The 17,975-nt window shown below is 43.7% G+C and overlaps 2 protein-coding genes across 2 annotated transcripts; both read right to left on the reverse strand.

Annotated features, from left to right (window-relative positions):
* Nucleotides 1-696: 696 nt before the first annotated feature.
* On the reverse strand, nucleotides 697-2,402 carry LOC308134287 (tumor necrosis factor ligand superfamily member 13B-like; the record flags this gene model as incomplete). Its single annotated transcript, XM_080501955.1, has 6 exons — nucleotides 697-812; nucleotides 1,393-1,534; nucleotides 1,624-1,736; nucleotides 1,820-1,876; nucleotides 2,004-2,091; nucleotides 2,217-2,402. 6 exons carry the CDS (start codon nucleotides 2,400-2,402, stop codon nucleotides 697-699), a joined length of 702 nt encoding a protein of 233 aa, XP_080358081.1.
* Nucleotides 2,403-3,625: 1,223 nt separating this feature from the next.
* On the reverse strand, nucleotides 3,626-14,558 carry eda (ectodysplasin A; the record flags this gene model as incomplete). Its single annotated transcript, XM_080502343.1, has 8 exons — nucleotides 3,626-3,889; nucleotides 4,190-4,320; nucleotides 4,815-4,866; nucleotides 4,988-5,022; nucleotides 5,352-5,522; nucleotides 5,796-5,834; nucleotides 7,796-7,895; nucleotides 14,223-14,558. 8 exons carry the CDS (start codon nucleotides 14,556-14,558, stop codon nucleotides 3,626-3,628), a joined length of 1,128 nt encoding a protein of 375 aa, XP_080358469.1.
* Nucleotides 14,559-17,975: the final 3,417 nt, after the last annotated feature.

The following is a 17,975-nucleotide window of genomic DNA, read 5'->3' on the forward strand; positions in this document are numbered from 1 at the left end:
TATTTAGATGATAAACACTCACACACTAATATGTCACTTTCGACTTTAAAAAGAATATAAACAGTGACCCTGTAATTTATAGATTAAGATTGTCATGTTTGTGCAGTAAATCCAGCATTTATAGAGATTTATGTGCAACTAACACTAGATTTGTGTTGAAATGCTGAAGCAGATGTTTTCGGTTACAATGTTTTTTTTGTTTTTTTTATTATTATTTTAACAGGATGCAATCAAGTATTAACAGTGCTGTGGACTTTCATGTGAACAAAGACAACACCTACTGAGTGATATAAATTCACGGGTGTGTTTGTTCCTGACCAACACTTTGGAAAACGGAAACCGCTCTAAAATAGATGGGAGGAACAAATAAGCAGACAGAGTGGAGGTGGAACAGGAGGGAAGCGCCTGGCGAGGTGCAAAGAGCAGAAAATAGACGAGAGGAGGCGGCGGTCGAGGCAAACGACTTCAGTGGTGGGTTTAATGGTTTAAAAGTCAACGATTGTGAAAAATGACAGATGACACGAGTTCATTTGAAAAGTTAATTGCACATTTTCCTGAGGTTAATAACAGGCCCCGGCAGTTTTTCCTGCTGCTGCCACTCAGTCCTTTATCAGCCTCCGCCTCAAACAACTCAGAGTCACTTTCAGCTTCCTGCAGCAACGAGCCGCATACTTATCATGCCCATTCTGTACTTGATCAGTTCAGCTGTATGACACCAAAAAACGTCGACTCTGAGTCCATGGAGATGAGGATTGAGGGCCTGTCCGGGATCACGAGCTCCAGCTCCTCGTTTTGAGACAAGCGCACCGTGCCTGAAAAGACAGAAATTGTTCAGAGACGAAAACAAGATATAATACGGGGGTGTCAAATATGCGCCACCTAAAACCGGCCAGCCAGGGGATCCTATTCGGGATGATCTTGACATATAAAAATGCACTTTATTTTGAAATAAATATCCAGTTGATTATATTAAGTCCTGATAAAAAAAAAAAAAAAAAAAGGGTAATTGAATGTTCTTGTATTCTTGTTATGAAAAGAGATCATCACCTGAGATCATATTTGTATGTAGTACATATCGAGCCCAATCCCTTCATGTCCCGTATGGCAACACTTTTCTTTCTGGATTGTTCTTTTAAAAGCATCAAATGTTTGTCGGTCATGACAAGTGAGGTTGTTCTGCTTCAGTTTAGCTGGCCTTTTGTTTTATGCCTTTCATATTTGCTTTCTTTTAAAGAGTCCAATGGGAAGATTGATACCATCCTCATGTCTGCTCAGCAGTGATGAGGGCAAAGCCTTGACAAGCACCAGGAAGGAAAACAGCCTCTCTTGCTGAAGCCAAAGGTAATGAAAACCCACCAGCAGCAGCAGCAGCAGCAACAGCGTCTCACTGACCTGCAGTGTAGCACGTATTGGCAGGAGGTTCATCGGGCATCTCTTGTAGGCAGCACAAGAGCTCCCTTTTGGGCCCCGCTTTAGTGGGTTCCCAGCTTTGAATGATATAACCCATAACTGTGCTCGGACTCTCAAACAAAACCTGTGAATTAAGCAGAACATTAGTGAATAGTTGCAACAAATTATAGGCAGTATCATCTTAGTTATGCTTGAGTTAGGGTGACACAATACTTGTCCAAACACCAAGTAATAACCATCTTCTTGGACAACAATCCTGTTTTCCTTTAGTGAAATTGTATTTCCTTGCTGCAGAGAAACAGTCCAAGGGATCACTGTTATATTTCCTATGGGGAAAGTCAAGATACACTTATTCAAAATAATGGCAGACAGTACAGTGCTAAAGCCAAGGACTTGAATTTAGTTTTACCTTTTAAGTCCGGTTGTTTGTTAGTGTTAGCTCTTAACTGCAGAAATGATGTTGGAGCTGGCATTAGAGAGGGAAATAAATATAATACTTTAACTTTATTAACTGTGCAAACACTGTTTCAGGTCTCACTACCAGATTAGACCGTAACTAATGGACATATTTTCAGTTCTCAGCTCCAACCCACCTCTGCAGCTGCTCTGTTCCCTTTTTACTCTCCTCGACGATAGCTTCACAAAACCCTGAGCTTTTTCGAAAACACTTGGCTTCATGTCCTAGGAGAAAACAAAGCATTAAGATAGTATTTATTATTGCAATGCTTTCTGAGTACTCACTAATGGCAGAAATCTCAGTAGTACAATGTCCAAGATGACTCCATCCCGCATAATCAGTGACATACCTCCCTTGTTTTAGACATCTTGGCCACCTTCCCATTGACTCCCTCAGAACGTGGCTGATTTAATTGTAGAATTACGTCCCCTTGGAGGTTGCGAAAATCATTTTCTAAAACACTGGCTCTGCGCAGGAGGAAAAGGCTGAGACAAAACACGAGTGCCGTTAGTGATAACAAAGCATTATAAAGCATAGCGAGGCTTGCAGACTGGATGTCCCCAAGTTACTCAAACGACTGAGGTCACACATCAGTGTACTCCGGAAACCTGAACATTCAGTTTCAAAATTAGTTTTCTAAATGAGGAACTATCTTCTCCGCGCCTGTCAAGATGTTATTCATTTAGATCACATGAAGATCACGGCCAACTTCGCAGTGTGTTGTGAAACTTGCTGTCAGACTAAGAGCCACGTTTTAATAAAAAGGCCTCGCTCACAGAACATCATTTGTTCTTGTCAGTATTCCTGCCAGCTTAGTGCGATGTGAAGGAGACGTCTGAACTTCATAAATTATTACTACCAGCTGGTCAAACACACACACACACACAAAAAAAAACCAGACAACTGCATTTTAGACAGAAAATGAAACATTTTAATCCATCAATCAACTCCATTTACAAAAGTATATCCCATTTTATATACAGTATGTACAGACGTGTATTAACAGCTATCATTTCTCTACATGGATTTATTCATAAGGTAACTAAAACAATAGCACTGTAACAAGACATATCACTGATATTCTTCAGGGATGCCGTAGTGCAAATGTGCGCAAAAAATGTAGTGCTGTTGCTCTGTGAATACCTTATAACTCCAGTTTTCTTAGCTTTGCAATGGATACCTTTATACTTGCTTTGAGCATTTATATAATCTCTTTTAATAACCCTGGAACATGTGGAGCTAATAAGCTCTTTTAAATCCACCTAAAACTGTTGACATGATCAAATTCAGTAAAAATGTCAAATAAACAGTTTTTGGAGATACAAGATTGTCATTCAACAGCACTTTAAAAAGTATGTAACTACTAAGTATCAGTCAGCGCAATGTCTTCCTTTGCTATAGAGATGCTGGGTGTGTTGACACATAAGGGTGACTATAAATAGATACTTTAGTTTGATGAGGACATTTGGTTCGTTGAGGCTCATCTCTCTCTGCACAGGATCGATGCGAATGGAAGCGGAACAGTCTATATTGTCCTTTTTAATACAGACGTGGAAGTGAGCAAAGTCATCCATGGGGACTTCTTCACTTTTAACAACCCAGAGTTTCCTCTTGACAGGGGCGGTTTTTAAAAGTCGCTCCGAATCAATGTATCAATCCTACATGGGACAGGACGTGATGACCAAGTGACTCGAGGACACGTGAGACTGTCTTGAGCAACTTTCCCACTTCTGCAGAGGGTGCTGACGGCTGGTGCAGTTATCCGTTCTGTCCAGCAGATGGCGCCTCTCCGAGCCTGACGCTTCCCAGGAAGGTGGTGTGGTTGGTCATGTTGATGAGTGTGTACTCATGGGCTATGCGTATGGAGATCCTCTGGCCGGCGCGGAGCGGGCTCACCCCAGCCGTGTAGCAGGTGTTGAACTTGCGCTGGCCTGTCTCGATGCTGCAGGTGCAGCGGAGGAACGGGTTGGAGTCCACCATCACGTCATAGCTGGCGATGTCGGTGAAGTTGAGGTAGTACACCTGGCGGAGAGGCGACGGAGAATTCACATAAGACTACGAGGGACTGTCAAAACAAGTCGACAAGATCACCTAAGATGCTTAATCAGACATTTAACAGCTGTAATATCACAGTAGCCGACCAGAGAATGAATTATAAAGCCTAAATTTTAACCACAGGGAGAACAGCAGGAAACATGTCTTAAATATCAACTCAAGCATTTCGCTTAACAAAGCAAGCAGGCTTCTCAACTTAACTAAAGAATAGCTGTCACTTCTTCTATCTCTGTAAATTTAAAGAGTTACGTCAAGGACCGTACTCACTTCTACCTGACTATATATGAAGTAGACACCGTCCAACAGCACCTCCAGCTGCCCAGTGCGAGAGTGCATTTTAAAGACGCGGTGATGGATGGACACCATCTTCCAGTTCTTAAGGACGCCTTGAGAGAGATCTGAAAATGTCACAATAAACACACAAAGAGGGAGAAAGTCAATAGAGGTTAACTGCAATCCAATCTTGGAGCAGACACAAAAAATTAAAAAAACCTAATGACGGTCACTCTCCGTCAAGACACTGCGATAAAGGATAATCTGAGTCTGCAGCAAAGCTCTTAGCTCCCGACTCCGAGGAAAAATACACCCCTAATCCTCTGCAAAAATCATCTTAAATACTGGTAATAACATCAAAATTCTCTGGTTTTAATTCTGAGTAATATCTCGGAAAGCAGAGGCAGACGGCACGTTAAGCCTATTTTGTAACCATCAACTGCATGAAAAAAACATGTAGCATTTATATTGTTTCTACTGTAACTTGAGATTGAGCAGGCATGTCCATTTACACAGTTCCAGACCCGAGTGTTTGACAAAGGACATTGGCAGGGATGATGCATTCCTGCTGTTTTCTGTCAAACCGAATGGTGTGAATGAGTCTGGATGGAAAACCCACCTTCCCTCACTTGAATGGTCGTTTCCTGGCCTTGCAAATGAACCACTGCAGGCTGCAAACAAAACAAAACAAAAGAAAAGATCTCTGGTGACTGTTCTGAACAGGAGCAACAGCTGTTTCTTCAGCAACATTGTGTGGGAGGCCATTTAAATATAAACGCGACATACTCTTACCTGGAATTCCTTTGTTTTAGTCCTGTCGGCAACCCCTGGAACAAGAAGAGAGAGAAGCAAATGTAAAATTCAGGGCCTTCGACACTGCCGAGGAACAAAAGAGTGATGATAATTAAAACAAAAACACGGACAGAGTTGAAAGATTGCTGTTCCACACGATGTTTGACATCCTGCATCAGAAACTCTCTCACTGCGGCGGCAACGAGTTAATCAATTTTGACAACTTGAGACCCCTTCCAGTGTGGGAAAGTGTCTGCGTGAGGGGAAATGCCGTAATCTAAGAAACTAATCTTTCAACGTGTTTTTAGAGCTCTTTGGCTACAGTTTTGCTTTATCCGAGTGAATTTTATTTTAAGTTGTATACCTGCTGGACCTTGAGCGCCTGGAGGTCCTTGTGGCCCAGGGGGTCCGGGGGGCCCGGCGGGTCCCACAACGTTGCTTCCTGGAATACCTGGGATTCCAGGGATGCCCGGTGGCCCCTGTGGGCCAGGTGGACCTGGGGGGCCAGGGGGCCCTGGCACTGAACGCTTTTTTCCTGGAGAGAGAGAAAGCAGCAATGGTTGACATTGGCTGAAATGTCACTTTTGCCTCCAAAAAAATCTTTGTATATACTAATAATCTATTAGGTATCTGTAGAAATTGTCAAATCAGATAATACCAAAGGAAGAACCAGTAAACAAATAGAAATGTGTTCCTTTAGAAACAGAATAAAAATATTGAAACCTTGGTCACCTTTCTAAAAATAGTCAGCAGGTAGCAGCTTGATTATTAACCAAGATGAATGAGGTTTGGGCTGAATTTGGATTACCTTTTTTCCTGTCTTTCCTTCTTTCCTTCCCAGTCGATTCTGGAAGAAACAAAAACAGTGTGATTAAGCTTGAAACGGTCTCCCAAACAATTATCATCTCGGATAACATCTCTAGTATTCCAACCATTCCGTGTAGGGATCCAAAACGGGCTAAAATAACAGATTCAGAGGTTGTGCGCCGAAAACCGGAGTGGAGGTATGTCAGTCTGTGGTATCTTGTAGTGTAGTAATTTGTAAGTGTGGTTTCACCTCCTCTGTATGAACAAGTGCCTTAAGCATTCACAGGCAGTGGAACTGGAGAAGATCATTAGAGAGATACTTTATCCTGCCAAAATCCTTTTCTTTGAATTAAGCCCAGATGGAGAATGCAGATGAAAGTGTGTGTGTGTGTGTGTGTGTGTGTGTGTGTGTGTGTGTGTGTGTGTGTGTGTGTGTGTGTGTGTGTGTGTGTGTGTGTGTGTGTGTGTGTGTGTGTGTGTGTGTGTGTGTGTGTGTGTGTGTGTGTGTGTGTGTGTGTGTGTACACATGCGCATGTGGGTTTGCCCTTTAAGACTGTGAGTTGGTGTGTACGCATGCATGGTGGTGGGGCATCTATGTCAGTGCTGGAAAGACATAATGCACCGCGTGCACGCGTGAACGCACGCTCCGTGCACAGCCGAAGAATCCCTTACAAAAAGCTTGCTCTTGTGTTTACCATGTCATTATAACTACAAAGGCCATTTAACCTTAAAACCTCACAGTTTGAGTCCCCCTCAAACATATGGCCAGTGTTTCTCCTCTGGCTAAATGACTGGATGCATCCACATAGATTTCTCTTAACGAGCAGCCCTATCTGGAATCTGGTGCCCGTTAGAGGAGTGCCGAGAACGCGCGTGCGCACACGCGTGCGCGCAAACACACACACACACACACACAAAAGCACACATCTAAGGCTGAGATTACAAAAGCCTTTGTCTGTGTGCTGAGAGCAGAGGAGAGACCTGGGAATGATTAGTGTTTAGAGGCTCGGGACTTTACTGATTTATGTAGAAAGTCTCAAAGGTGAGTTTTTTCTTCTAATTTAAACACAATCACTAAACTTCCCCCAAGTATTCAGTGTCACGACACAGACATTGGAATGCCTTGTGATCATGCTGCACTTGTTGCACTCAGACGCAGAACTTCAAAGGCTGTGCTATTTTTTTTTTTTTTAATTTGCATAGCTCAGATTCTAAACAAAAACTACAAAAGCAAATTCTGACATATTGGCCATATGGTTTTATGCGGAGCTATTGATGAACATAAATCAATTTGGACGATTTATCGAAAACCTTCGGACTCTCGAAGGATGTCGCAAAAGGCCACCTGGCTCCCCAAAGTGGTACGTCTTTCGGTTGTATGTTTTGATGCTTCAGACCTCACTGATTACACCGATTGATTCCAAAAGTGTGTAAGTGCTTCGTTGACAGGCACAAAAGATTATTTGGGGGACCCGATATCATTTATGGGGGGGCATACACGCGCTTCACAGTCTGTTTCAAATTGGTGAAACCCTCCCAAACTCATTGTTGTCCTTGTTTGCTGTCCAAGTAATAATCGATTCCATTCCAGTTTCACTCTTGCTCTATAAACTCTGCAACATTGTGCAGCGGTGCTCCTTTTAAGGGAACACAAAGCAGTAAAAAACTCAATTCCACAAAAAAGTGAGAAACCGTGAACAAATTGTTTTCAAAATTCAGGGGGCTCTTGCCCGGCATAAGCCTGTTATTTATACTGTACCGAATCTCCTAACAAACAAAGAACGGATACAGAAACCATTGCTCAAACGTCCACCCACTGCACCAGACTGACGCAGGTGCACTGGAGAGCAACAGCTTATTTTTTTTTGTGATCAAGTGAAATTAATTTGGAGCATGACTTTTAAGAATTAAGAAAGACAATCAGCTTTGATAGCGGGGCGTGAAGTTAAAAGACAGAGCAGTAGTATGTGAAATGTTTTTTTTTTCTAAATGACATCGCACCTGTTTCTGGCTGATTGCCGGGACTCCTTTTCGCTCGCTGAGTTATACCTCTGGTATCCTCTGTGGCGCGGAAGCCGCTACCTCTGTGCAAGAACTTCTCCTGGTGGGACACAGAGACAAAATAAGCCATTATGTATGGAAAATTACACAAAATTCATGTGTGTCGTGGCTTTAAACACAGAGACTCTGACTTGAACACTGGGAATGTGTGAATATTAATATCAGTCCAGACCACCTTAGATGAATTATGTGGGGCAAACAAAAGACGTGAATGGGACAAGGCTATTGAGAGTGAAACCTATGTTACAAGTGGCCTCTTCCATTCTTGAGGGATAATGTTTGCACAGACACAACTGGAGGCATTTGAAAAGATGTGAGACATTGTCAGGCAGCACATTCAGTTGTGGCCAAGTCATTGTCTCTCCCATTGGGGCTGTAAACCTATCCTGTAACCCAAGTCACTTTTGTCTGCGTTTCTGCCGTTTGAGACAGCCACCTGGACACGGCTGCTCTAAAATTCACCTTTTTACACAAAAGGAGGACATGAACTGTAGTTAGCAATACCCATTCACATAGCACCTGGTCGCCATCCCTATTCAGTGGTGGCATGAATAAGCTAAAAACAAATTGTTAAAAAAAAGAAGAAAAAAGGATCTGATGAAGCTGGTTTGCGTTCGTCCGCAAAAACAGGAAAAGCTCTGCAGCCGTGGTGGGGTGTTCCCATGGGCGAGTGAGCGGCGGGACAAACCGCATGCTTGTGTTCTTATGTGACTCGTTCTGGGGGCGACCCACATTCACATGAACTCTGTGGGACGCGCTGACCTGACTGTAACACGCTCAAGACGCGACCGGCTCCGACGAGGAAAAGGTTTCGTGCTGTGAAGTCAAGAGTTTCAAACACAGAGTCGCTGTTCTGTTAGAAGAGCCAGTTTGTGATCACATCTTTGGAGGGTTCCCAGGATCCGATAGACAAAGAGACCTGGCACAGGAAACGCAGCAAGACCACCCAAAGCCTTCTTTTCGTCAAGGCTCGCAATATACGAGATCGCTTTCGGTGGTGCTTTGGAGTGTCAGCATAAATAATGGTCGGAGTGCGAGGCATAAATGTTCTCACTGGCTGAGGACGGACAACCAGACGGCCCATATGTAGCTCTGGACATCTGCTCGGTATTTGGAAAACTGACATGTCCAAAGCGGTGACACGTGCAGCACCTTAGCATGGATCAAGCGGTAATAAATAAAGCTGTATCGTTTAGCTTAACTGCGAGAAATGAACCAGACAAGCTTACCGACAAACAAGTCTGACCTCTCTTTTCCCGTGGGGACCTGGCCTGAGACGACATACTCCCCATTTCCATCTGTGACGCTCGAGTAAACATAGTTATTAAACCCCGACGACAAGAAACCTCCCTCTCCTGAAGGCAGAGCGAACTCCTTGCGAGTCTCTGTGTGGTTTGAAGGCACAGCAACTGAAAGAGCATGAGGACACAGACAAGAAAATTCATGTTTTGAGTTGCTTCTATACCTCATCTCAGATGTGGATTCCCCCCCCCCCCCCCCCCCCCCCCCCCAACACCCCCACATGGGTTGAGAGATGAGTTGTATCGTGTCAAACACCCCCGTTGGCCATGTCGGGCAAGCTCAAAGTAGTTAAAGTCTACATCTCTGACCAGCTGGCAACCATGTCTGACCTTACAAGTACGGGAACTCCAGCTCGATGGAGGAGTATGTGTTGGAGTGGTTTATCCACACACAGACCTCCAGATGTTCCTGCAAGCAGCGACGTTAGCCGTTCATTTGGTGTGCAGGTGTCTCCACATCTCCTCTCCAGCTGTTGGCACATGGGGGGGATTTTACCTCTCAAAGGATTCTTGGTGTATGTGCAGGCATATGGCATTACACTTTCGTCTGTTCTGACAGCCAAACATGATTCAACAGCCAATTTTCTGGCCTGAGATTAAGCTCCAGCAGGACGACAAAAGACAAACAAGCAAGTCTGCGAGGCTACTACCAAACTGCTGGGGCTGATGTTGTAGATGAAGGCAGCAATGTGTTTCAATTTTCCCTCAAAGTTCTTCCATTATACGACTATGAGAAATGGTTTTGCGCTCTTGTTTGCTTCATTTCACTTCATTACAACATTTACAGCCTTCATACCCTTCAAAGGCACGCAGAGTTACAGTAAATCACGATGACAACGTGTTGGTATGTATGCCAAGTGCCAACTATTGAGTAAACCATTCTTTTTCAACACAAGGGAAAAATGCTATTAATTAGAGGCCTTTCAAATCTTCAAAGCGTGGGGGTTGCAGTTGTGCACAGACGACGCGATTCCCTGTTGCTTCGTGAGGATATGACTAAAATTCAGCCACCCTGGGGATGTGTAATTTTGGGATCACAAGCCTTCTTTTTTCGCCGTATTAACACTTAACTATTATCACGGCTTGAATTCCTACCAATTTTAGAACTGAAACTACCAAAAGCTCCCATAGATTCATAACAATTCAATCTAATTGCAAAAATGAGCTCCAGCTTGTGCATGTTTTTTTTTTTTTAAAGTGTGCTGCACTGCTTCTGGCTCACGTTTCTCCACAAATGCAGACATGCTGGTTTCTGAATTTTGGACTATCACTTAAAGTTCTGTGGTTGGGAATGTGAGGTTACAAAGTTGAAGGGGTGAAACTGAGGGCTGGTGGCTGTGGTTGCAGACCGGGTGCCCGTCACTACTCTACAGGCATTACTAACTTCAGTGGCATGCATACACTTGAGAGCTGATTGCTTATAATACTCCTGTGATTCACACTCTTGGATTCAACACCGACAGCGCGCTTTCTTCTTAAATATCATACAAGAGGAGTGGTCTTCCCACTCAGTCACTATCAGACGCTGCTCGCTGGAAGGACATGTGTTTCTAACCATAACTCGGGGTAATTTAATAACAGTATGCATAGATTGTCATCTAAAAAAGCTGTGGAGCTCAACCTAAGGGAAATGTAGCCTGTCAGCAGCCAATCACGTCGCAGATTGTTGCAACACTTGCTGGCAAAATGATTCGTAGCTGAATGTTGAGAGTGCCTTGAGAATTTATTATTTTGGTAGATGTTTGTGACTCTGGACTTAATCTATACTGGGCGTCTACGCCATCTGTCTGTCAAGGAAATTCAGACTTGTATGGAATAAGTCCACGGCCTTGTAATGCTGAGGCTTCTACCTCTTATGCTTTGTGCTTCTCTGACACATGTGTCGATACCAATTAATCCCCGGTATGTCGTCTCGCTCCGTGTGCCGCTATACTGCCGTTCAAACTAATCACGCACTGGTCACAATTAAAGTAGATGTGGGTGACAGCCCACCCCGGGCGCCCCTACGCTCGTATGCTGGTGAGGACTTTGTGTCCCATCAAACTAACTTTTTTAATAGCCGTTAACTAGACTCCAGATGTTTCAGCATCTGTTCTTTGAGACTTTGAAGGCATACATCAGAGGAGAAGATTATTTCATACAATGGTTATAAGAAAAATGTTAGGCGCGGGAATAAAATGCTATCTAAGCGAGTACAATTAAACGGTCGGCGGAGAACCTTTTTTATTGCATTCACCCCCTGACATCAGGTGAATGAGGGTCAGGCTGACTGAGGGTGACACTTGCTCTCGGTATGCTCTACATCACAATCTTACTGCAGGTTTTAGAGCCACACACACCTGAGAGAGAATTTTTTACGGTTGGGAACTGCGCAGATCTGCTAGACAGCTGGGATTTACTGCCTTGCTCAAGGGCATATACCAACTGTGCCTGTTGAGGTGAAGACTGTTTGTTCACTTCCCGGGCTCCGATCATAAATGACCAGATCATCTGCTCTCATTAAGAAGCAACTAGGAAGACGTGAAAAAGTGCGAAGTCTCAAGTGGTGCCTAATGTCTAACTGCATTCCAGAAATGAATGAATTTCTGTTACAAATGACTCTGCTTTGATGAAGTTTTATGTCTCTGGAGGTGTTAAAGTGCCTATTTAAACAGCAACACTTGTGTTTCCACAACTGCACGGAGAAAATTAAGACCAAATACAAAATAACATATCCTAAGAGACTGAAAAAGATCTACATGGTTACAAATTTGTACAAATTTATTATAATATTATTTGCTGCTTTACTTGGTTTTCTCTTTCTTTGCGTCACCTCAGAACCCAGGTTCAAAGTAGGCTTGTCGGTTCCCAGCAAGATGCTGAAAAGTGATTACGAACTTGTATTATTACCACTTACACAGCCGTGATTCTTATCTGGCACTTTGAGCCAGAGTCCTTCTGTAGATCAGGTGCATCTGCATATAAGGTGTGCAGGTCTGTAGCAAAGTCAAAGGCATCAACAGACATTTCCGTAATGTAAATTGGTGTCGATTAAGAACTTTATAAAATGTTAACCGTAAAAAGTTATACTACCGTGTAAAGCTGAATTTGCTGCCAAAATAACAAAACTCATGCAACAGTGAAACATGCTTCCTAGTAACTTCCTAGTAATCATAAAAGCTTCAGTCAAACTTCATTTCAACGGGGCAAAAGTTTCATTTATGTTCAGTTTGACTGAAAAACGCCCTAAACAGGACAATTATTCCCCGTTCTTGTGATTTCTGACAAACCTGGTGCTTATCGAGGCTGATCTTTGTTTGACACTGACCAGCCCTGCTGAAAACAATAAGACTTGCACTAAATTGTGTGTTTAAAGCTGCTCTTACATGACAAGAAACCACACCACTTGTCTTTTTTAAAACAAAACTCCACCACACTGCAAAGCAATCTGAGTTTCAACTGATACATTGGTATCATATGATGACAAGGCCAATGTATTTCATGTCTGTGATGTCCGATTTAGGCCTGCGTGGTACGACTGTTTGTTCCTATGCCTGATTTGCCTTACTTTGTTTTTAAGACTCTTCACGTTCTGTTACACTTGTCTGTATACCTGGCCATCACATCAAATTTCAATGATGCTGCTGAAGTGCCTTTGATGACGACTTGTGTGAAAAATCCAATAAACAATTTTTAGCTGTACAAAAGAGCGTCTTCAAAGGGCGGACCTGAAAAGCTAACAAGTGCGGCCGCTGCGTCTAAATGCCACATGCTCCTGTTTCTCCAACTATGTAAACTGTGGGATGTGTAATCAGAGTTGTTTAATGCAGACATCTGGCAAGGACAGCATCACAGCGCTGCTAAATATTTACAGCTGGGCCACAGTCTTTCACCTCATGAAGCGTCACCATCTGGATTGAATACCAAGCCCATCTCGCTCGGCTTTAACCAGGGAGAGCCACTACTATCTAAAAGAAGCTTCGCAGCAAGGACACGCTGAGGACGAAATATATAGGTTGAGCACGTGAAGGGGAAACGATACAGAGCAAATCCCGACATGAGCCATGGAGCTTCCGATGGAGGAATAAACGCACCCGTTGTGGATAACTTGAATTTCTCAAGGTGGCTGTCAAGCTCGAACTAAATGCCCCACGCAGAGGGTCGCTCTCTCTGCAGGAGAAAAAGATCACACAACTGGTGACCCACGAGCTAATTGAGCGAACGCAAAGTCGAGAGGCACACCTGGTGCTTTTTGCACTGATGAAATTAGGGATTGTGGCGGTGGTGCGGTGGTGGAGGGGGCTGTTGCCAAAGCCACAGACAACACAGTGAAGGTTCAATCAGCCCGCTGCCAGAAAAGAAAACACATGTGAGAAGAGGGGCTGGCTCCGCTCCAAGTACCAACTGGCCCATCTAAGTCCTGATGAATTTACATCAGCCCTGGGGCTTTGCACCTGCTGGTGATCCAGTTCATTTTCCGTCCACCTGCTCCAGCACATTGACTGACCCTCCCCTGTCAGTCCACTCAGGCTTCCAGCATCAACCTCTGGAAAGTGGGTGAGATGTGCTTCATTTCAAGAAAAACAAAACATTTATTTTTTTCCTTAGATGAAATAACAGGAAAAACAGCAGAACTTATTGATTTTTTTTTTTTTTTTTTAAGATAACCATGCCCCCCCCCCCCCCCCCCCCCCCAAAAAAAAAAAAAAAAAACTTGCCACCCTGGATGTGTTTACCTGAACCTGAACAGGAGACAGAAACTTATACCTTTACGCATCCTTGTCCAAGAGGCTGAGACACGCACAGATGCAAACATATTTGTCTGGAAAACCGAGCTGGCAAAACTTCGTGACAGGCTACTGTAAAAGAAGTTGCCCAGAAACATGCCATGGCAGAGCAGACACCGAACCTGACACCGTGATACTGGAAGAGGAGGACAGGGCGGAGGTGAATGAACACGATCAGCCTCCGTGTCAGGAATGAAAACAATGCCGTTCTCACAAGCTACCGTGCCTTTTCATTGTCATTAATATGGATCAGGTTTTATTTCATTTTTTTTTTTTTAAATTCTCTAGAGATCCGTTTACCTGCTGCTGCCCCTCTCTGTTGCTGCCGCTGCTCCCGGGGTCCAGACGCGGGTGTCCGGCGGAGAGCAGCTCCGCACCTCCCGGGTCAGCCGGGTCACTGCCCGCAAGTGTCAGCAGAGAGTCCCGCTTCTGGTGGATTATTTCCCTTTTGACTTCGGACCGCAGATCCAAATAGCAGACGAGCGTGACCGCGTGCAGGGACAGCGACAGCAGGAATAATCCCAGGAAAACGACGCTGCTGCTCCGACCCCGGCACTTCTTGTTGCACGTGCAGGGAGCCGCCGTGGGCATCACTTTGTCCGGGAAGTCCTCCGCGGATGAACCGTCGCATGCCATGATCGGACAGAGGGGCGAGTCATAGGCTCCTTATCGGCATAATCAGCTCGGGCCGCGGCTATTCATTTAACGTGGAGACTCATAGGTGCAGCCGCAGGTCGGTGCAAACTTCTGCCAGTATCTGTAGTAACAATGGAGGCACGCCCACCGCCCCTGTGATTGGTCCGCAGACATCACTGTCCCGCAGAGTCCGGGCCACAGGTTGTGGCGGCTGCGTGCAGTGGTTGAGCGACACCTATTGGACAAAGCCCGCAACTGCAGCGCATCAGCGACTTGGGGAGGATGATGTGAGAGGATATTCTCCATTTCTTCCCCCTTCCTCCTGTTTGTTTGTTGCTCACTCTGTTTTGTTGATTGACCTCCATCCAGTGATTTGCTTCCTGCTGTGCGAGTGTGAATAAAGATGGGTGGTCACCGGTGCATTGTTTATGCACACGTTTTATGTGTTTTAGGGGTTTGGACGTGCTATTTTTCATTGGCTGACTTTGTTTGGTGCTTTGTTTTGTAATGTGGGTGGCACATGGGCAGTGGTGCATGGACCGGTGGTCCTGAGTGAGGAGCTGGTTCAAACCCTTGGTAAATATTGCCCAGCTTTGTTACTGAGAGAGAGCATGCGGTTGATGACTAAATCATATCATCAAAGAGTGGAAAAGTAATACAAATTATGCTCTTAAACAGACTACAGATTACATGATTATGCTTAATTGCTTTAGGACTCTGTGAGGCCGAACAGTATGATAGCAGGCCTGGAAAAGAGTCAATGTCACAGTGAGTTCAGCAACACTTTGTGTACAACACCATCAAACACTCTAAACATGTGTCACTCGGCTGCACTTGGGGAGTAGTTTGACATTTACATTACGAAAATGCCAACTGAGGACAATGCTCTTATGAGACTGACTGTGGCTTTGCGGTTTCGACATTTTCGAGATCCAAAGCCGACCTCGGTACTTTTCTGAAGTAGATACTTTGATCTCGCGAGTGAGCAACTCGTGCATCAGCCCGTCCTTCAGCTTCGAGATGATGAAACCAAAGTGGTAAGCAGGGCTGAAACTTGGTGGAGCTGATGGATCACCATCTTTGATTAGTTTCTGGGCAAGTGCCACATTGCATCGGTCTTCATTTCACTGGGACAAAACCTGACATTTGCGTGCACTTGACCTACACGAGGGAACACGCTCTACGTGCTCAATCTGACAGACCCTGAGTAACCGCTGGCTTTCACTGGATATTGTGTGGGGAAATAATGGAGAATAATGACTTTTAGAGATCAGAAAATGGTGTTTCATCATGGTGAAATATTTCTGCCATAAAGCTGATTACTCTGTGAAGGTGAGATTCAATATTTCTTTTCGGTTTCCTGCTGCCACTGCATCACATTTTTATTTTTCCTTCATTTCTCCAACTCATCCTGGAGGGAAAAAAAAGTGTTTCTCATCAGCTGCCACTGAAGGGCAGCATTGCCAAGCCATAAATCAATAACGGTGCATTCCAGCATCCCGGTGAACTTGAACTTAAAATCTAAAGCCTCATTCAGTCACTTAATGAAATTTAATTTTTTATCTCGTACTTCTAATGTGTCGCTGCAAGTGTAGCTTTACACAGCTTCTCTGTGGAATATTGATCTTAAATTAAACATCCTTCCTCTTTTTCTCCTTGGAAGTCATTTCTCCATTGTTAGCACATAAGATAGTGGAATCGAAGGAAGAAAGACATCCAAAAGTAACCCTCAAAGGGCCTGTGACTGAGGGCTGCTGCTAAGCCTGTTTGCTATGCTTCTCAGCCCAGCAGCATGCGCAATGACTTTCAGAAGCCGATAATTCAGGACGGGAGTAGTTAATCAAATACATTTCCAATAATTTCACAAAATTTGTCATATTTAATTTATTTCGCAAGTGTACGAGTAAATGCAATGACAAATGTATTCAAGCAAAATCCAATTTTAAAACTTGTTTGTTTTGGGGAAAGAGGAGGTCAAACTGCCCTGAGCTGGAGGTCAAAATCATCACAATGAGTGAACTCTCTATCAACTGCCTTGTTTCAGACGACACAACTCATCATGAAAGCCTCTGACAAATGAAGCTGGTTTTGTCGTGATTGGGTTTTTATTTTTATTTTATTTTATTTATTTTTTTTACGTGGCATTGAAAAAAAGCAGGAATAATTCTTATAACGTCCCCCGGGCTTCAATGCAGCGTTCATAAATGGTGTGCCACTCTATCCTCTCTGAGCTTATAACAAGATTTAGAGGCTTTCCCTGCCAGATGATAGAGGAATAGGCACTCTTGTATTTTACCACTGAGAGTCGAGTGGTAGGCTGAGGACAGTTGCTTCAAGAGGCTGTAGGAAAATGATGGATGCCGAGGAGATGCTATCTGTAAAATTCTCCTTTTCTCTTACTCATTGATAAAATAGCTCAAATTCAAATTGACTTTCAGTTGCCATTAAAAGAAATCAGATTTGAGCTAAAGTGATTCATGGCTACTAGAATAATGCCATTACATATTACAGCACATTGTTTTAGGCGTCTCCACCCCATGCATTACCTTCTCAGGACGAAGTCTTTGTTTCTGCATATTGGATTGGGGAGGTGTAACCTTGGCTAATTGATATGCTGTGGCATTTGATTTCCTACCTATAAATCTCCTGCAAATTGGAACATGTCTGCCATTTCCTCGAACAATGATGAATTCACTCTCATTGTGGATGTCTATCTTAAGAGTCCTCATCAGGATTGGTCAGGTCTCTCTCTCTCTCTCTCTCTCTCTCTCTCTCTCTCTTTCTCACTCTCTCACTTTGTCTTTTTGTATGGTGTTGCTTTTGTTCCTTCACCTTGCCCCCTCTCCTTCTGTTGGCTGACTGCTGTGTGCAGGTAACTTAATTGATTCCCCCCCCCCCCCCCATAACTCCACATAAGACTTGACGAAGTTCAGTTGCCCTTTTAGAATGCAAAGGTTTGTTTTCTGCCATTTCTCAAGGCCACTATGTTCAGCGGAACCTGCAAAACAATACCATGTCAAAAATGGACGTATTCAGAAAAAGGCTTTGTTTTGCTATTGTTTCAGAAGCTTTTGTTTACCAGAGGAGATGAAAGCAGGTGATAAAACCTTACAAAGAGAAGTATAAAAAGGCACAGACAAGAATTCAGATTTGAGTTTGCGTGCATTATATCAGCAAATGTGTGTTCATGGAGATTCATCAGCTATTTAGTTATCCTTTGTGGTCCTTCTTGCATTCACAGAAAGCTCGGGTGAGAGAGAGAAAAGAATAAGAAAAAAAGATACTCATTAAATGCAATGACTCTCTCACTTTGAATTTAATACACGCCAATATGCCAGTATTATATTGACTATTGTGCACATAATGATTTGTGTTATATATTGCATGAATACATATGCAGCATATTAAAGGTCAGAT

Source organism: Blennius ocellaris (assembly GCF_963422515.1).
Source record: "Blennius ocellaris genome assembly, chromosome: 9".
Lineage (NCBI taxonomy): Eukaryota > Metazoa > Chordata > Actinopteri > Blenniiformes > Blenniidae > Blennius > Blennius ocellaris.